At 48.9% G+C, this 20,833-nt stretch overlaps 1 protein-coding gene across 1 annotated transcript in view; it reads left to right on the top strand.

Moving 5' to 3' along the window:
- Window positions 1-14,933: 14,933 nt before the first annotated feature.
- Window positions 14,934-20,833, top strand: part of LOC102283202 (serpin A3-2) — a 13,145-nt gene continuing 7,245 nt past the window's right edge. Inside the window, exons 1-3 of the mRNA XM_070358483.1 lie at window positions 14,934-15,558; window positions 17,966-18,236; window positions 19,370-19,517. Of these exons, the coding sequence (XP_070214584.1) occupies window positions 14,934-15,558; window positions 17,966-18,236; window positions 19,370-19,517 (1,044 nt within the window). The remainder of the gene's footprint in view (window positions 15,559-17,965; window positions 18,237-19,369; window positions 19,518-20,833) is intronic.

Raw genomic sequence — 20,833 nt, forward strand, 5'->3', positions numbered from 1 at the left:
ACTAAGGAGACCTGGAAACTGAGTATAATGTGGTTTCCTGGATAGGATACTGGAGGAGAAAAAGGACATTAGTGGAAAAAGTGAAATCCAAAAGAGTCTATACCATGCCAAAGTTCGCTCCTTAGTTTTCGGAAATATGCCACGGCTACATAAGATGTTTATGTCTCAAGAGCTCTCTTCACTGTCATCACAACTTCTCTGTACATCTAAAATTGTTTCAAACTAGAAAATTGACTTTTTCCAGTGAGATGTTAAAAAAAATGTAGAGAAGAGAGTAGGTATGGGGTTGGGTGGGGCAGAAGCAGGGGACTAGTTAAGGAGGAGAATGGGCACCAAGAGACAGGCAAGGACCTTCTACTGCTGCAAGACAGAGAGCTGTAGGTGGTGGAATTGAAGCCAAGAACTGAGGGACAAGCAGGGATGAATGGGGAGACTGTTGCTTGTACAGAACGTGAGTGAAGGCCCAGCGATGGGAGAGTGTGTCCTGTTCATGGAACTGACAGGGGCCGAAAGATACAGGCGGCTGGAACCCAGGAGGATCAGTCTTCACCAGCACCAGTTAGACTATGCAGGGTGCCAGGGCGGTGGTGGGGGTGGCAGCGCTCCTAACAGTGGGTGGCACTTGGATGCCACCTCCTGAGCACCCGCACCACTCAGAGTCCTCTGCATATATTGTCTCAGTTAATGAAGAGGCAGAGAGGCGCCTGCACAAGGGGTTGGGAGGGCAAGTGGGTGACATCAATGACATTCTCCCATTTTCTATAGAGCCCCACTCCAGAGCTGACCATCCACCACCTTTCCCCAAGGAATGAGGTGGGGATGAGATGACCCCCACCTGGCAACAGCTACAGACACAAAAGTGTTTTGCCCAACTGAGAGAATCCAGTGTGAGAGACCACATGCCATTCCTGATGATCATTTTCCATGAAGACATAAAGAGTACTGACAAAAAAAAAATAATAATGCTCCTACACATGTCCAGATGTGCTTGCTACTTGCTCATATGTGCACACATAGGCACAGTCTTCTGGGGATACGTGGCTGCTAATTCTCTGGTTGAACTAGAAGCTGAGCATTCATTGTATACCTGGGGGGTTGGATGGGGGAGTGGTCCCAGAGCCTTCCCCTATCTGGGTCCTTGCTTCTCCATCCCTCCCCCAGAGAGGCTGTGCTATGAACCATTCATGGCTCTGAGCAGGAGGTACGTGTTCCTTCTGATGTTATGGACCTGGGCTGGGTTGGGGTGGGGCAGGCTGGAGGTTTGGGAAGGCCAGTCTGGCAGGTCGGGTGGGTGTGTGGTGAAAGAGTATGAGACGGGCCCAGCCTCTGCTCCCCGGTACTCAGAGCCAAACACACAGTATGTCCATTTTCCCCACTGCCATGTAGGGTGATGGTAAGGAGGCTTGGAGGAAACCAGGCAGGGGCATATTGAAATTACCAGCAGATTAAAAATCAGGGACTTTACTTTTCCATCAAAGGTCTGTCTAGTCAAAGCTATGGTTTTTCCAGTAGTCATGTATGGATGTGAGAGTTGGACCATAAAGAAGGCTGAGCACTGAAGAATTAATGCCTTTGAACTGCGGTGTTGGAGAAGACTCTTGAGAGTCCCTTCGACAGCAAAGAGATCCAACCAGTCCACCCTAAAGGAAATCAGTCCTGAATATTCATTGGAAGGACTAATGCTGAAGCTGAAACTCCAATACTTTGGCCACCTGATGGGAAGAACTGACTCATTTGAAAAGACCCTGATGCTGGGAAAGATTGAAGGTGGGAGGAGAAGGGGACAACAGAGGATGAGATGGTTGGATGACATCACTGACTCAATGGGCATGAGTTTGAGTAAGCTCCAGGAGTTCATGATGGACAGGAAGGCGTAGCCTGGTGCACTCCATGGGGTCACAAAAAGTCGGACACGACTGAGCCACTGAACTGAACTGACCTGAACTGAAGGCAGGGGCAGGGCCCTGACCTTACACCTGACACCGGTGTTTCTCAGTCTGTGATCAGTATCACCAGAGACTGGGGGGAGAGGTGGGTGTTTGTTAAAGAAGCCTCTTCCTGGCCCCTACGGGAGGAATCAGTCAGTGTGTTTAACAAGCCCCCCTCACCCTCGGGATTCTGATGCACAAGCAGAGCACAGAGTTATCCAGTTTGGCTCAGATCCCAATGAATCCACACCCCCTCCTCTCTGCAGCTGCCACTACCAAGCTTCAGTGCCCGGGGACTCTCATACACTCACTCTCTATGCCCCAAGGGCCTGGATACTCTTCAGTTTTAGCACTTTCTCAGAAGGCAATGGCACCCCACTCCAGTACTCTTGCCTGGAAAATCCCATGGATGGAGGAGCCTGGTAGGCTGCAGTCCATGGGGTCGCTAAGAGTCGGACACAACTGAGCGACTTCCCTTTCACTTTTCACTTTCATGCATTGGAGAAGGAAATGGCAACCCACTCCAGTGTTCTTGCCTGGAGAATCCCAGGGACAGGGGAGCTTGATGGGCTGCCGTCTATGGGGTCGCACAGAGTCGGACATGACTGAAGTGACTTAGCAGCAGCAGCAGCAGCAGCAGCTAATCCTTGCAGAGCCACTGCCCGGTGATAAACACAAACACCGGCACATCCTCAGGACTCTGCCCAGAGGCACCTTCCTGACTTCCCCAGATTCATCTCTGGACCCCCACCCTCCACCCCTTCCTCCATGACTTCCCACACTCTATACTGCCCATCTCTCTACATGTCTGTGTCTCTCACATACCAGGAAATCCCCGAGGGCTGGCCCCAGTGCCTGGCATGGTCCTTGACCCAAAGTGGGCCCTCAACAAATGTTAGGTGAATGAATTAAGGAGCTACATAATGGAGATTCCAGAAGATTCCATGCCTCTGCCAGTCCTCAGTCCACTGCCTAAAACCCCTATTCCTTGAGCCCTGGATGCCTACCTGAGTGCACTGTGCAGATGGGGCTGCTGATAACACAGATAAATATGAATTCCAGATAATGAATCCCTTTTTAGCATAAATATGTCCCAGGGATTGTGGGGTGGGTCCCAGGAATTTGTTTGCCAAATCTGACAGCTCTGTCTGTAGAGAACAAGGGGGAGAGAGAAGTGGCCATCCCCACGGCCAGAAGCCAGCAGTGTTCCCTGAAGAGCTAAGGGGGAAGTCATATCACAGGGACAGCAGACAAAGGCTTTTCCTGTAAGAGGGCGGGAACAGATTTCGAAGAGTCAGAGGAGGGTCTATTCCACCAGGAAGGACCAGGAAGGGCTCCCTGCCACATGCTGTGCAGCCCGAGATAACACAAAGGGGTGGACTTATGTGTGATTGCATCAAGCTGAAGCCCAAGACAGAACTTCTCAGAGGTCCCCTTGTTTGTGAATGGAGTTGAAATCCTCCCGTGTCCTGGGATGAACTGAGAGACCTGAGGATTCCCAGGTGGTGCTAGTGGTAAAGAACCCGCCTGTCAACGTAAGAGATGCAGGTTTGACCCCTGGGTTGGGAAGATCCCCTGGAGAAGGGCATGCAACCCACGCCAGTATTCTTGCCTGGAGAATTCCATGGACAGAGGAGCCTGGCGTGCTAAAGTCCATGGGGTCTCAAAGAGTCGGACATGACTGAAGTGACTAGCATGCATGCACACGAGGGTTCTATAGGGACAGCTGTGCTCTATGGAATATGCTTTGTGACCTGCAATGCTGGTATCCCAGCTGCAGAGGTGGGTGGGGCCAGACCATGTGGCTGCTGATGGATCAGAGGATGGAAGGGAGGCCAAGGGGTGGATGTGGGAGCTTCAAACGCTAGTTCCCTGAATAATCTGTATCCTTAAAGATGTTCTGAGGACCTTTCAGAAAACAGACTGAGAGGGAGCAGGCAGGGAAGAGAGCAGGCAGCCCAGGGGCCAGTGACCCAGGGAGCAGTGCCGGCAGCTGGGACCAGAGTGTGGGCAGCAGAAACGGAGAGTAGGAAGTAGGTTCCCGGGAAGCAGAAGAGAATATCTTGCCCACACTGAAGGGGAGGCTGGAGGAGGGAGGGTGCCCCAGGTTCCTGGCTGAGCTGGGGAGTTAGTGGCACCGTCCACAGAGATGGGGAGCAGAGAACAGAGGGGTGGGGGTGGGGGTTACTTAGGGCATGATTGGTGGGATAGATCCCAAGGAGAGAAGCCAAGGAGGAGCAGTGTCAAAACCCTGATTGCCAGAAGTCTCTGAAGCATGGTGAGAGCTGCAGCATCCCAGGTAAGAGGTGGGAGGTGACCCATGCGACCGAAAACTCAGCAGGTGGAGATCACCCTGCTATGGAGAGTGGATGATCTAGGAGAGGGTCTCAGGTCAGACCAAGCTGCTGAGAGGGCACGGGAAGAAGTTGGAGAAGCACATGAGGGCTTGGTCAACAACACCCACATTAACCAAGGGCCCTGCAGCCTGCCACATCTTTGTGCCCTGAAAGTGAAAGTGAAGTCACTCTGTCATGTTGGACCCTTTGCGACTCCAAGGATTGTGGCCTACCAGGCTCCTCCGTCCGTGGGGTTTTCCAGGCCAGAGTCCTGGAATGGGTTGCTATTTCCTGCTCTTGAACTTTCTTCTGATTGATTGGTGGTGAGGTAACTGGGAGTCAGCATCATCAGCTTTCTGGTTCCAAGTGGTCTGGGATCTGTAGTGGGCAGCTTATAGTTAACTTCTCCCACCTGATGAGGGTTTCAGTATCTGCAAAATAGTTCAAAGGTTATGGTCCAGAATATTATCTATAGCCCTTAGGGAGGAAATAAAGGTCCTTGATTTTGTTTAATGGCTAAAGTATTTTTATTTTGTCTTGCTTGACTATTTTCCTTTGCTTCTGGATTTTCTCACTGCTATGGTTCAATTTATTCCTTGGAACTCAGGGAAGGCCCCATAGGATCCTGGTCCATTATGTACATTACCTGTACCAGATCTTCCCACAGGCTGGCCCAGAGCAGAGTCAGGACGCCTCCTCCTTCCTGTGGGCTGCACTTGCTGTCTCTGTAACCAAGTTGAGAACAGGTCAGCCAGGAGTGGGGCTGTGTTTCTTGGAAAGGACAAGGGCGTGGGCTCTAAAACCAGCTGGCCTGGTGCAAAATCCTCACTGGGCACTCACTGCCCTGCAACCATGGTAATTCGCTTCCTCTCTTTGTACTTCAGTTTCTTCATATGTGAAACTGAATAACCGAAACTGCCTTAGAAGGTATCTGTGAGAACTTGAGTTCTTAACATAAAGACTAGCTCACCTGTGGTTACATCCTCATTATGACTAGGCCTCTGCGCAGTGAAGGAGGAATTGATAATTTGTATAAAAACAGGGAAGGCAAAGGGAAAGCCCATTTGCTGAGGCATCAAGTGTACGGCACACGCCGCGCTGTGAAGCTGGTCTGCTCTCTTCTGTAACGTTCAAATGGCCCGGTTTACGGTCTTCCCCTAGCCTGAGTCAAGTGGGCAGGTGATGTGGATTTGGGTTTATCTCCTGCTGTATAATAAATCATTCTAAAAGTTCACAGCTTGGAATGATAAAATTTTATTTATTATCTTACAGTTTCTGAGAGTCTGGAATCTGGGACGTATTAAACTGGGTGGTTCTGGCTCTCTCTTGTGAGCTTGGGCAGGAGGGCTACAGACCTGCCCAGAGCTAGAATTCCATGATCAGACTTACTCACATGGCTGGTGGCAAGAGGCCTCAGTTCTTTGCCTTTGGGTCTCTTCATAGGGCTGCTTCACACATGGCTCCCCCTCAAGTCTGTGTGTGTGTGTGTGCGTGTGTGTGTGTGTGCGTGCCTGTGTGTGTGAGTGAGAAAGAGAGAGAACCCAAGACAGAAGCAGCATCTTTTTACAACCCAAACACAGGAGTGATACCCCATCCCTTCTGCCATATTCCTTTCATTAGAACCAAATCACAAAGTCCCAGGTGGCACCAGTGGCAAAGAACCTGCCTGCCGATGCAGGAGACCAGGAGATGTGACAGAGGTGGGTTTGATCCCTGGGTTGGGAAGATCCCCTGGAGGAGGGCATGGCAGCCCACTTTAGTATTCTAGCCTAGAGAATCCCATGCACAGTGGAGCCTGGCAGGCTGCAGTCCATAGGATCCCAAAGAGTCGGACATAACTGAAGCGACTTAGCATGCACACACGCCCACTAAGTCCACTCTAGCTCCAGGAGAAGGTAGTTAAACTCTGTCTCTTAAAGGCAGGATTATCAAAGAATGTGTGGACATACCTCTAAAATGACCTGCATATTGTAATTTCCAAATCCAGTGAAGTCACTGCCCTGGTAGTAGAGCCTTTATTAAAAACGAGTGGGAGGAATGAATGAGCAAGTGAATGGGTCACTGAGGAGGGTATTTCTGTCCTGTCTGACACCGAGGAAAGAGGCTGAGGCTTGGAGAGGCTGAATTGTGGTTACAGTTGTTAGGATGGGGGTGGCTGCTCTGATCTCAACAGTCCTTGTTACCCAGAAATTCTCAGATGTCACCCAGAGCCTGGAGGGCAGTGCTGAAAGGGAAAATGATGATGCAAAGTACAAAATTCCCTCCTCAAAGGCAAACAAGATACAGCAGGAGGAGGAATGGATGGCTAAGCATCAGGCAAATCAGAGACAGGAATTCTCCCTGATCCTGCTGAATGCTTCTGCAGTTGCCTCCAGATCTGATCTGTGTGGGGACCAGGCCAAGGGCCAGCTGGGTTGTGCTGAAGGGGATTTGCAAACGCACCTCCGATCTATAGTCAGTATCTCCCCTGCAACTGCAAGACTAGGTCCATGCAAACGCAGCCAGAGAGCATAGGTGTCAGGCAATACAGATCTCCTCTCTCCATAGTTTTCCAGGGGAGAGCAGATTCCAGAGTCCCCTCGCTTATAACAGAGAAGGTGGAAACTGCTCTGCAGTTTGAGTAGCTGTCAATTCTCATTTCTTCCTTCTAAGAATTCCTTAAAGAGACACAATTGATGAAAGAGGTTCAGAGAGGTAAAGTAACTGCCTTAACTCAGCTAGTAGATAGGGGCAGAGACAGATGTCAAAGGAGCCTCACTGAGTGAGACCCTGCCCATGATCCCTGCCAGCTTGCCTCCCACTCAGGGAGCAAACAAGGGCATCTACTGCTTGTTTTTGCTCCCTCTTGTTGCAGTGTAAGTCCCAATAAAGCCTTGCCAAAATTTCTCATCTGGCCTCTTATCAATTTTTACTGATTAAAGAGTCCAAGAACTCAAGCCAGTAACAGACGCAGGTGGGCGGCCCTAGGGAAGCAAGAAAGCAAAATCAAGAATTAAATTCATGAAAAGGAATGAACTGACAAGGATGATTATACTTTGTATGACTTTTTGGTTTAAATATTGTCTATTTTTTTATGTTTTGTTCTTCCAGATTTAAGGAACCCTTTTGGTGGCGGAGAGGTTAAAGCATCTGCCTGCGATGTGGGAGACCCGGGTTCTCCCTGGATCCCTGGATCGGGAAGATCCCCTGGAGAAGGAAATGGCAACCCACTCCAGTATTCTTGCCTGGAGAATCCCATGGATGGAGGAGCCTGGTAGGCTACAGTCCACGGGGTCGCAAAGAGTAGGACACGACTGAGCGACTTCACTTTCACTTTCTTTCAAAGCATCTGTGACTTGCAGCAATTTGATATTGTTTAACTTTGTAAACAAATATAAAACATTTATGGATTCCTCCCCAACTGAACTCTCCAGGACTCAGAAACTTTTTAAGAGTGTGCTTATTTTCATGGCAATTTAGCCATTTGCATAAATTCAAAATAATCTACTCTCTTTAGAATAGGACACAACTGGAAAAACATAGAGTTATTACCAAGATTTTGTCTGGAATGTCATATTCAAGAGTATGCATAAACTCAACTTTTACCAGGCAGCTTTAAGGGACTAAGATTGACTTTATAGAGCAAAAAAAAAAAAAAAAAAACACAAAAAAAACCAGGAAAAATAGGCTGGTACCTTGCTTACAAGGTTGCCAGCTATCTAATTAGGTGAGTAAGGAAGGTAGGTACAAGAGCTCAAGATATTTGGGGGATCTATCTCAAGAAGGGAGGGAATTCACCTAAATCTACAGGCATTGCAGGTAAAATCTGATGGTAAGTATATGGGTTGGCTTTCCTGGACTTCAGAGGCCTTTAAAAGTTTAATCTGGGACTCCTGGTGAAAAGTTCCAGGAAAGCAGATTCAAAAGAGCTTATGCTTTCAATTGCTTTTTTGTTACACTTAGATAAATAATCAGGACAATTTTGCTGATACCAGACTTACTTTAATGAAAAAAATCAATCTTAATTTAGCAATATTTGGTGGGATGAGGGTGATTTTAGAAAGAAAAATTATGTTTCAGTAATGTGCCTCTGTGGATAATAGATTCTAGTCCTGTTAACTGTCTTTGAGGTTTTGGTATTTACCTGTGAACTAAACTAGAACTGAATTTTAATTTCTTCCAATATCAGGCTCGGACTCTCAAAACAACTGTTTTCAGTGTTTCCTCTAATCTTTTTGACTTAGAATCACTGAGAACTAAAACTGCCCTTTTCCTGAGGCCATACAAGCTAAAATTGGACAACTTGATATAAACCTCATGGAAATTACCCTAATAGCTCATGTATAGGCACGCTTTATGCCAATTGTTGTATGAGTGATTCAGAAAGTTTATATAAACACCAAAGGCCATCATCAGAGGCATTTCTGATGATGCAAAAAGAGGCTTCAACACCTTGGCATCTAGAAATCTTCTTCAACTGGCTCCCTTCTAGACTTGGTGCCTTATGATTATCAGAATTGCAGCTGGTCACACTAATCATTCTTCTAATTTGTTCTCTATCATTTTAAAATTTCATATGCTTTGTGTCTTCTATTGCTGTACTATGACAGCCTCCAAAAGAATAATGGTAGCTGACTTCTGGAGGTGATTGATTTATCCTAAAAGATTCTGCCTAATGAAGATCCATGAATTTCTCCTATAGTGAGTGCTGCCTAAGACTCATTTCCTAGATGGCTCCTCAAACGTGGCCATAAACTCTCTAAAAGCATATCTCCTGCATGACCATCTCTTTCCCTCCTTCATAAGACATGATTTTCTGGGAAGAAGTCTTCCCAGCACCAAAGAAGTCAATGCTAATGCCAAGCAAACAAGCAGTTGATCACCAATGCTTTTGTCAAAAAGATCTTGAGCAAAAGGTGTAAATTTGGCTAGAAAATCAAAATGGAGTCAATATTGCCAAAAGACTTTGGCCACCTGATGTGAAGAACCAACTCATTGGAAAAGACCCTGATGCTGGGAAAGACTGAAGGCAGGAGGAGAAGGGGACGACAGAGAATGAGATGGTTGGATGGCATCACCAACTTGATGGACATGAGTTTGAGCAAGCTCTGGGAGTTGGCGATGGACAGGGGAGCCTGGCGTGCTGCAGTCCATGGTGTCACAAAGAGTCAGACACAACTTAGCGACTAAACTGAACTGATTGTTAAAAGACTCTCTAAAATGGAGTCTGGAGGGCACTTAAGAATTGTAACTAATACACATCTCAGCCCAAATGGAATCTGAGCTTTAACCAATTATTTTCTTAACATCAACGTCCAGAATATCTGCCCAGTCTTCAGATTCAAGATGCATACCAGATTCTTATCCTAAAATAATTCATGACTACCTATCTACTTATTGGAACCTTATCTTTAAAAAATCTTGACAGCCTATCTCTTAAGGGCAATCATTTCCTTTCTCGTGTCAGAGTCAGTCATAATTCTTGCCAGATAACTTTAACAGCCTTATGGTTTTTGTCTTTATAAGCTCCAGACTTTTCTCTTCCTTGGAACACTCTTTTGATTTTACCTGAATAGATATCTTTCAAACTGCAATTCCAAAGACTCTGTGTTGCAGGCTTCTGTGTTTTTTTTTTTTTTTTTTAGCACATAGTCTGCTCTCCATCAACATCTTAGGTTACATGGCTGTGCCCCATCAACCTATAAGATGTATATGAATCACTTGGGGAGATTATCAGAAGACAGATTGTGTATTAGTAGGTCTGGTATGGGTCCCAAAAGTTTGCTTTTCTACAAGCTCTTGCAGTTGGTCCCCATGCCACATTTGAATACAGTAATGGTGTCAAAGCTTTTTCCTCATGGCCAAGAGTATCTTTTAAGACATCATCATTATGCCATTATTATTTTTTTTTCCTTTTGTGTGTTTCATAAATATTTATGGGATCTCCTGGACACAGAGGAGGGGATATTTAAAAAGGATTCCTGGCTCAGGAGGTAAACATGTTCCAATAATTCTGTAGCCTCAGTGGCCTATAGAGAGATGTCCTGGAGGGTATTGCTTCAAACATAGGAGCCATGAGATTCAGCAACAGTACAACTGACATTATCTTTGCTTACATTCTGTGTCGTAATTCCCTTATGTTCTGATCAGGCCCTAGTGACACTGTGCCATGACCATCCTTGCATAATCGATGCTGTGGAAATGAAAAAAAGAAGTCCTGTATGAACACTAGGGACCAAGCAGACCAATGAAGTTTCTAAAAGCTCAAAGAAGAGGCTGAAACATGGTCAGAGGTGACCAGAGGTACGTGTGGCCCTGGAGTATTAGCTTGGAACTCTAGGTGACTGGTGGCACCCAGGACATTTTAGACCTACACATCATCCTGCAAGTTAGTTGGAAAAAGTAGGAAACTTTTCTGCCTTTACATCGCCTGGAGGTCCAGACTAAGCCATTTCGGTCTTAAGGAAAATGATGGCTCTCCTGGAGTTAGATAATTCGAGAACACACAGGGAAAATGTTGGGACAATGTTAATAATGATACCTAATGTCTATTCTCATTGTCTCTCAAGGTAATTATCCCCTCCCCATTTTTTAGCTAGGGCATGGCACCCCGTGTGGAATATTGGCTACACCAAATAGCCTCCCTTGCAGCTAGGTGTGACCATAACACCAAACTCTGGCTGATGGGACAGAAGCGGAAATGATATAGGCAACATCTAGCACATTTCATTCAAAGAAAAAGGTGTGTTTTTCCCTTTCCCTCTGGCCCTTACCTGGAATGTGGACTCAGCAATGATCCGTCTGGGAAAGGGCAAATAAACATCAGAGATGGCAGAACAAGATAGAAGGAACCTGAGTCCTGACAAAGTAGGGGCCAACATGTCAACCCACTGTCGGCATCTGGACCTACATGGGAGGGAAATAAACTGCAGTTTTGTTTCATCCACTGTTTCGTTGGGATTCTGTGTAGCTTAAAAAATACGTAGCTATTCTGGAAATATCTGGTGCCTGAAAGGATGTAAACTCATTTCCGGAAGGATGGGGCCAAAATCTTCTTAGTCATATCAATGCTTTACAGCCAACAAGTATTTACTCAGTACTTAGAGGTGGCAGCACTGTACACCCACCCCCCAAACCCCCACCCCCACTATCAAATCCTACTAGAGCTTACGTTTAGTGCTATTTCACTTGGTGTTTGCAGAGACCTTGGTCAGGGAAATTTTGTTATCTTCATTTCAGAGGTGAGGAGATTAAGGATGAGGGATTTACAGTAAATTGCTTGAGGTCACTGGAGAAGGAAATGGCAACCCACTCCAGTCTTCTTGCCTAGAGAATCCTATGTACAGAGGAGCCCGGCAGGCTGCTGTCCATAGGGTCGCATAGAGTCGGACACAACTGAGTGACTTAGCATGCATGCATGCACTGGAGAAGGAAATGGCAACCCACTCCAGTGTTCTTGCCTGGAGAATCCCAGGGATGGGGGAGCCTGGCGGGGTCACACAGAGTCAGACATGACTGAAGCGGCTTAGCAGCAGCAGCAGCAGCTTGAGGTCACACCTGGTGAGGAGTACTCCTTTGATTGAGATATTCAGTCCAAAGCCAGTGGTTTCCAAACTTCTTGGTGGAACTCCTACAGGTCACAAAGGTCTGTCAAGGGTTGTCATGGATGGAGGGTTGTGACTATGAGGGATAAAAGGGAAGGATTTTCCCATGAGCCCTAGAAAGACCTGGGATTAGCTCAGAGAGAAATCTAAGGGGACATCAAAGCCAGAGATGAAGGTCAGCTAGCTATTTTAGGGTAAGCCAATAGTGAAGGGGTAAGGACAAAGGCTGAGACACAGCAGAACCCCAAAGACAGATGGTACCAGAGGACAGAGGCCACAGGCCCTCTCACGGCCCTCACACCCCCTCTCTGGGAAAGTCAATCTTGCTGTAGTCAAAGCACATTACCCGTTATAACATATCTGAGATTGTGTTTGGCGATTCCTATCACATACACACAGGTACACACATATACACAAATTAAAGAAAGGTGGCTTGTAAAGGAAACACAACGCAATGAGAGGGGGGCAGTCCCAGAGTGACACAACTCTAGGGAATGTTTTCCAAAGTCCTTCCCTACAGTCTTTGGATTATTACACAGTCCTCAATGAGGATATCATAAACAGGGGGGAAACTAACAAGGCCAACATTGTTTTAAAAATCACAACAATCAGGGATATTTTTCAATCTCCTTTTTTATATTTTCTGAATTTTCACATACTCTTCAATGAGTTTTCTTAAACAGGAGAAAACATTCTCAAGGGAAATTTTTTAAATGTATTTTCAGTTTTAACAGACAAAAAGTTAGTGAGATAATAGCATTGAAACATGTATATTACCATATGTGAAATAGATCACCAGTCCAAGTTCAATGCATGAGACAGGGTGCTCAGGGCTGGTGCATTGGGATGACCCAGAGGGATGGGATGGGGAGGGAAGTGGGAGGAGGGTTCAGGATGGGGACACATGTACACCCATGGCTGATTCATGTCAATGTATGGCAAAAACCACTACAATATTGTAAAGTAATTAGCCTCCAATTAAAATAAATTAATTTTTTTAAAGAAAAAAAAAAAAGTTAGTGGTTTCTGTAACTAGGTTGTTCAAATAGATTTAACCTGTTTAACAGACCAACCTGTTACCAGGAATGGTCATCTGCCCATTCCAGTCAGAGGACAGAGTCCTGTGTTGTCCCCGCCAATGTTTCACAAGCCTGGGAGGAGGGCTTTGCAGGATAAATAGGCAGCAGCACCCAGGAAACTCCAGCATCCGGGCAGGCGGCGGCTCTGGATCCACTGCCCACACCCTGCTCTCGCAGGCAGGTAATCCGTGATGCTCCCACACTGGGAGCCAAGGGACCCCTTTCCCAGGGTGGTTCTGGCCTTGATCAGGGGTTGGTAGAACTTGAGGCATAAGGGAGGCGGGAGGACATGTGTCTGATGCTGGGAGGGTTCTGAGTCTTCTGAAAACCAGTCCTCTCTCTGGGTCTTAGTTTTCATCCTGCAAAGGGAGGGATGTGCCACCAGGGCTCCAGGGAACATTTCTGCCTTTGAGTCTTTGAGGTTGTGATTCGAGCCAGCTGTGCCACATACAGCTGTGCATCCACCATCAGGTCAGAGCTCTCTCGAGGGCCCTGAGGTGCATCTCCTTGCCTGGCACACGGTGCTACTCTCAGAAAGCCCTGGAGATGGAATTAGTGCAATGCATCCCTCTGGGCAGAGGCTGCAGGGTATCCAGGGGGTTTTTCTGGGCTCCACTGTCCAGGGCCCCCAGCCAAGTGGACAGGAACTGAGTCTGTCCAGAGCCAGACAGGAACTGAACAGAGCCAGCCCTCCAACATGGCCAAATATACAGGAGCTACTTTTCCAAATATAATTTTAGAGGAAAATGTTTAACTCTTTTCTAAAGAAATGAAATGGTTGCATCAGCCCCAAGTTGGGGCAATTGCTTACCTCCGTGTCCGGGCTTGTTTGGGACCTTTCCCCTGGCCTCTGGGCAAGACTCGACAGGCTCCTCTCTTCCAGTTCCTCCTCCTTCTCCCCTCCCCACCACATCACCCCAGCAGCCCTCTTTCTTCTAAACCCTGAGATGAAAGGCAGAATTTGAAGGGAAACTGCCCTCTTTGCTGAGGTCACAGCTTTGATCTCAGTCTCTCCTGAGGCTTCTGGGCAGTATCTCGGTCTTCTGTCCCCAGGGATCACAGTCTGGCTTGTAGAGTCCTAGTAAGGGTGGCCAGTGGAGGGGGTGACATGTCTGGAACTCCTCTTAGGAGCCCAGCACCTTCTTCCTGTATGTCACCTGAGCCATTCCACATGTTGGACAGAGGTGGGAACTGAGGATCAGAAAGGTGCAGTCACGCTCGTCACCACACAGCACTCACAAGTGGTCCAAACAAAATCCTCGACCAGGTCCCTGAGACTCCGAGCTCACCCTGCTTCTCCCCACTAGGAGGCCTTTCCCGGTTCTTGTTGGGAGCACCCTTCATATGTCCACGTGGCAGGGGCTGAGCAGAACGCTCTGCCCTCCTTGTTCTTTGCACCAGCCCTCCTCAGGGCAGCCAGGCTCCAGCACGGCTCCCGCTGCCTGTGGCGGCCTCTCTCCTGAACCCTCACTGTGACCAGACACCTCAAAAGGGAGAGCCTCCCTGAGGTCACAGCCTTGTCCTCAGAGGGGGGGAGAGGTGCTGTGTACTCTGATCAGTGCAGGGCTCCTTCCTGGGGGGACAGAGAGGGGGCATGGTGGGAAAGGAGCCCTGCTTCCTAGGCCCTCTGACAGTGTCTCCCGGTAAGAGGGAGGTGGGTTCTCGCTGGACAGCACCTCACGCCCATCACCAGCTTCCCCACCCTGGAGCCAGGCACCCCAGGCTCCTCACCCCCACTACTCCACTGCTTGCTGTGTGACCTTGGAAAAGCCCCTTCCCCTCTCTGTGCCCAGCTTCTCCACTGGGGAGATTGGTAACAATCACAGCACTTGATCAAAGGGTAAGAGGGAGCCCAGAGCCTCCTCATTTGTGTTGGGAGCCCAGGAAGGTTCCTACCTGTGGGAGGTCACAGAGCAGCAGGGCTGAGAGAACAGAGATACGAGGGACAGTGGCGGGGGTTGGGACATCATCTGACACATGGAGACTTAAGGAGCTTTGTTTTCAGACATGAGGGCAGAGAGAACTTCCTTCCTCCTGGCTCTGGGGCTCCTGGTGGCTGGGATCCGCAGTGTCCACTGCCTCCCAGAGAATGTGGTGGTGAAGGACCGGCACAGAAAGGTGGATGGCCACACGTTAGCCTCCAGCAACACCGACTTCGCCTTCAGCCTCTACAAGCAGTTGGCTTTGAAGAACCCCAATAAGAATGTCATCTTCTCCCCGCTGAGTGTCTCCATGGCCTTGGCCTTCCTGTCTCTGGGGGCCCGTGGCCCCACCCTGACAGAGATCCTGGAAGGCCTCAAGTTCAACCTCACGGAGATCCAGGAGACACAGATCCACCAGGGCTTCCAGCACCTCCTGCAGGCGCTCAATCGACCCAGCAACCAGCTGCAGCTGAGCGTGGGCAACGCCATGTTTGTGCAGGAGGAGCTGAAGCTGCTGGACAAGTTCATAGAAGATGCCCAGGTGCTGTACTCCTCTGAGGCCTTCCCGACCAACTTCAGGGATTCTGAAGCTGCCAGGAGTCTAATAAACGACTATGTGAAGAATAAAACCCAGGGGAAAATTGAAGAGCTGTTCAAGTACCTTTCCCCGAGAACGGAGTTGGTGCTAGTGAATTACATCTACTTTAAAGGTGGGTGCCTGTTTGATTCAGAAGGAAATGCACCTTTAGTTTTTGTTCTCAGGGTTATTTCCATTCCAGCTCAGCCAACTGTGTTTTTAGGTATCATAGAGGGAGCTGGCATCGGTGAGGGGGTCTTGGGCACTAAGACCCTGTCCTGACCATCAGTTCAGTAGCTCAGTCATGTCCGACTGTTTGTGACCCCATGGACTGCAGCACGCCAGGCTGGCCGGTCCTCACCAACTCCCGGAGCTTGCTCAAACTCATGTCCGTTGAGTCGGTGGCACCATCCAACCATCTCATCCTCTGTCATCCCCTTCTCCTCCTGCCTTCAACCTTTCCCAGCATCAGGGTGTTTTTCAGTGAATCAGTTCTTCGCATCAGGTGGCCAAAGTATTGGAGTTTCAGCTTCAGCATCAGTCCTTCCAATGAATATTCAGGACTGATTTCCTCTAGGATTGACCAGTTGGATCCCCTTGCAGTCCAAGGGACTCTTAGGAGTCTTCTCCAATATGACAGTTCAAAAGCGTCAGTTCTTCGGTGCTCAGCCTTCTTTATAGTCCAACTCTCACATCCATACATGACTACTGGAAAAACCATAGCTGATGCTAAAGCGTCTGTCTACAATGTGAGAAACCTGGGTTCAGTCCCTGGGTTGGGAAGATTCCCTGGAGAAGGAAATGGCAACCCACTCCAGTATTCTTGCCTTGAAAATCCCACGGACGGAGGAGCTTGGTGCAGGCTACTATCTGTGGGGTCACAAAGAGTCAGGCACGACTGTGCGATTTCACTTTCACTTTCACCTCTGTCAGCAAAGTATTGTCTCTGCTTTTTAATACACTGTCTAGATTGGTCATAGCTTTTCTTCCAAAGAGCAAGCATCTTTTAATTTCATGGCTGCCGTCACCATCTGCAGTGATTTTGGATCCCAAGAAAAGAAAATCTGTCACTGTTTCCATTGTTTCCCCATTTATTTGCCATGAAGTGATGGGACTGGAAGCCATGATCTTAGTTTTTTGAAAGTTTAGTTTTAAGCTGTAATTTTCACCCTCCTCTTTTACTTTCATCAAGAGGCTCTTTAGTTTTCTTCGCTTTCTGCCATAAGGGTGGTGTCATTTGTATATCTGAGGTTATTGATATTTCTCCCAGCCATCTTGATTACAGCTTGTGCTTCATCCAGCTTGGCATTTCCCATGACATACTCTGCATAGAAGTTAAATAAGCAGGGTGAACAATATACAGCCTTAACATACTCCTTTCCCAATTTGGAACCAGTCTGTTGTTCTATGTCTGGTTCTAACTGTTGCTTCTTAATGGGTCTTTGTCTATCTGGAGGTTCTCTAAATCAGAGCTGTTATTGCAGCACACAAGGGCAAGGAGCCATTAACCCTTTGCCTGAGCCATAGGGAGACTTTTTATTCACAAACTTGCCTGGCTGCCTGGAGGAAGGGGCTTTCCTCTAAGGTCACTCTGGAGTGGCTGGGAACCCCAGCTTCTTTTAACACATGCAGGGAAGGCCACTGCTCCGCACACTGCAGAGTGGTCAGGTGCCTAAGCAACACCCACTGGGGGGACATATTCACCCTGAACTGGGAACTCCTGGCAGAGCCCTGGGTAGCCCTCCTGGATCTGTACTTTCCTCTGTAAATGAAGCCATAGATTCCCAGTTCTCTGGAAAATTGTTAATAATCCAGGCCAGATCTAATATGTTTCTTCCTTGACTTTTCTGTGTTCTAATTTCCTACCACCCTGACCTGCCCCAGGACTATCTCCTCCCCAGGGGTACCCCACCAGCCCAGCTTTCCCTCTCCTCCTGTCTCTAACCATGGGGATGCAGGCAGGGGTGGAGACAAAGCAGGAAGCAGGGGTGGGTATATCCTCCATGAAGCCCCAGGGCACCAATCTCCCCAAGAAGCCCACCCCCTGACATTAAGGTCTCCATCTTACATGGGGGACACCCAAGCCCCCTCTTCTGCCCTCCGGGTTCCTGTGTGGCTCCTGCTCCAGCCAGGCTTACGGCCATGGGGATGGGTGTCCTCCCTACAAAGCCAACGACTAATGCCTGGTCGCTAACATGTCCCCTTGAAGGACCAGGTGGTCCCATATCTCCCCAGGCCCAGCCTCATCCCCATCTCTCCCTTGCCCTCCACATTCCTGTTGACTTCACATGTAGCACAACTAACCAGCTTTGTTTAATGCTCCCCTTCTCAATCCTGACCTCTGGGGTTCACCACCATCCCCAAGGACTTAACCACCTGCCCAGGTGTATGATCACACCTAGCAGGTCCATTCCCAGAGGCACGTGGTGGGAGGGGCTTCTGCCATGGGGAAGGTCTGCCCCAATAAAGGACCAGGGCCGAGGAGGGAGAGACTGCAGCTCTTGCACTCACAGACTCTTCACCTGTCCCCCCATCTCCAGCCCAATGGAAGACCCCCTTTGACCCCAAACACACTGAGCAGGCAGAGTTCCACGTGAGCGACAACAAGACGGTGGAGGTGCCCATGATGACCCTTGACCTGGAAACCCCTTACTTCCGGGATGAGGAGCTGGGCTGCACGCTGGTGGAGCTCACCTATACCAGCAACGACAGCGCCCTCTTCATCCTCCCCGACGAGGGCAAAATGCGGGACCTGGAAGCCAAGCTGACCCCGGAGACGCTGACGAGGTGGCGAAAGTCCCTGCAGCCCAGGTGACTGTCCCCAGGACCCAGAGCTGTGGGTTCAGCTGCCTTCTTGGTCCTTCCCCCTCTCCCTGGACTCCTGACCCCCAGCAATAGGGCCTCAGGAATGTGCAGGGCAGGGGCAGGATGGGAGAGCCCACCACGATGACCTTGCCCTTTGCTGCCTGCCTGGCTCAGTGCTTAAATCCTTCTGTAAGTTGATGACATCTGAGAGGGCGGGAGCTGAAGGTTTGGCTCCCATTAACAAGGGCTGAGTCATGAGAACTCCACATGACCCTCAGTACTCACGAGCTTCTCCCCTGACTTCTCCTCTTGAAGGTAGAAGGATCGAATAGAATCGGGTGAGGGCCCAGGTGTGATGGGCTCTGAGGACCACACTGGCGCTGTCTTTCCATTGTAGTCACTCGTTTATCCACTCACCCAGTCAGCACTGGTTGAATAGGTTAACTGAGGACATGCTACGCCTCAGGGACTGACTTAGACCCTGTGGTAGGTCAGCAAATAAACGCTAAATTCTCTGTCCTCATGGCACTCTATAATTGTGGAAGACAGACTGGAAATAAATATAAATACTTTATTAGGTTGAGAGGGGACAAATGGGGAGGTGGGGAGAGTAAAGCACAGTAAAAAGGAGAAGAAAATTGTATCCAGAGGTAGTTTGTGATCATAAATAGGGTGGCCCTTAGGTGACGTTGCAGTGAGAGACTGAGCCTTCTGGATGTGTTGGGAAAAAGCATTTCTGGCCAAGGGAATAACAGGGCAAAACCTCTGAGGCAGGAGCGAGCCTGGTGTGGTTGAGGATTATTGAGGCCAGAGCAGGAGAGCAGAGGGAGTGAGAGGGGAAGCTGGGCAAGGTCAGGGTCCCCCCCGAGGGTGGACTCAGGTCACTTGGGTCCTTGCAGACTCCTTAAGCTCCCCCTGCCCTGGTGCCTGCCTGGCATGTTAGACTCCTGCAGATTGGAATGGATAAGTAACAAAATAAGGGGATTTATCTCGAGGGATCTAGGAACTGAGAACAAGAGTCCTTATTCCAGGGAGAAGAGGGTGGGTTAAGAGGAATCGTTGGAAGACCATGCTGTGAGATGGGAAAAGGCAGACATCTTTTCAAGCAGGTGTTCAAATTTATTTTCCTTGTTTCCTAGACGAATACATGAACTCTACCTGCCAAAATTTTCCATCAAAAGCAACTATCAACTGAATGACATCCTCTCCCAGCTGGGCATTAGGAAAATATTTGCCAACGCTGACTTGTCAGGAATCACAGGGACCGCGGACCTGGTAGTCTCCCAGGTGAGTCTTTAAAGTGTGGACAGTTCATCCTCCTATCAGAGCACAAAATGTGGAGGCCAAACAGATGACAGGTCACATTGAATTTGTAAAATATTGCTTTTCCTGCAACTCAGTCTCCCTCCCGGGGACTCCCCAAGCCCAGGAGAGCTGGGTTACCATCACAGTGACATCAGGTCCCACCTTCCCTGAATTATAAAGTGACACAGAAGCTTGTCATTGAGAAGGACCCGGAGTGGAAACAGCAGTGGACCCCATATCAGGCTCCATCTTTCCCTGCCTTTTGGGGGAAACGATCACATTTCTGCATCCCCCAACTTTTCGTCTTTAAAAGGAGCATATAGTTGTTGGTTCCTGTTTGGTGCCTAGCGGAGCAGGTAAGAGGTTATAGGTACTAACAAAGTCTGTAAAGCAACCGTGGTGAAAATGCACTAAGAGTAGGCGAGAAAACACCCAGTGTCCTGGTGCTGTGATCCTAGAGGCAGAGAAGCCAGAGTGAATGGTGGGGTGGGGGTGGCTGGGCAGCCCTGCAGGCTCCCCTGCACCCCACCTGCCATAGGACCTGGTAAAGGAGGCACAGATGCTATGGGGCTTCGTGGTCCAGGGCTGGGAAGCCAATCCTAGGCAAGGGAGCTGAGGGCTCGGGGACATGTCAGCTGGGGCAGGAGAGGAGCAGAAAGCAGTGCTCACCCATCAGTTGCTTCGACATGGAGGGACTGTGGACATTTGCCTGCAAGAAAAATGACTTGACCTGGCCCTTTCCCTATACTAGGGGGTCTTCAGAGACAGCACAGTCTCTGGGTTAGGAGAGTGAGTCCCTGTTCTTTTCCTATCTGATGCTGGGCACATCACTCACAGACATTGCCTTCAGTTTGCACATCTATCTATCACAACTATGCAAACCAGTTGACAGTTTGTTGGGAGGACAAATAAGTAGAACAGATGGACAGCGGAGTGATGGGCCAGCGGCAGGTGGGTGAATGTCAGCCCCCTTAGAGGGGCTAGGTGACTGCTCACCTCCACCTGCCCCGTCTCCAGTGGGTACTGCTCTGGTGTCCCCACAGGTGGTCCACGGTGCTGCGCTGGACGTGGATGAGGAGGGCACGGAAGGAGCTGCTGCCACGGGAATCAGCATGGAAAGAACGTTCTTGAGAATCATTGTGCGTGTCAACAGGCCCTTCCTGATTGCCGTAGTTCTCAAAGACACCCAGAGCATCATCTTTTTGGGGAAAGTCACCAACCCCAGTGAAGCCTAGAGCTCCGCTCTGAGTTGTGGGTCCCCTCCCTAAGGAGCAGGGTGCCCAGGTCCCTGGGTGCAG

This window comes from Bos mutus, chromosome 21 (assembly GCF_027580195.1).
Source record: "Bos mutus isolate GX-2022 chromosome 21, NWIPB_WYAK_1.1, whole genome shotgun sequence".
NCBI classification, from domain to species: Eukaryota; Metazoa; Chordata; class Mammalia; order Artiodactyla; family Bovidae; genus Bos; species Bos mutus.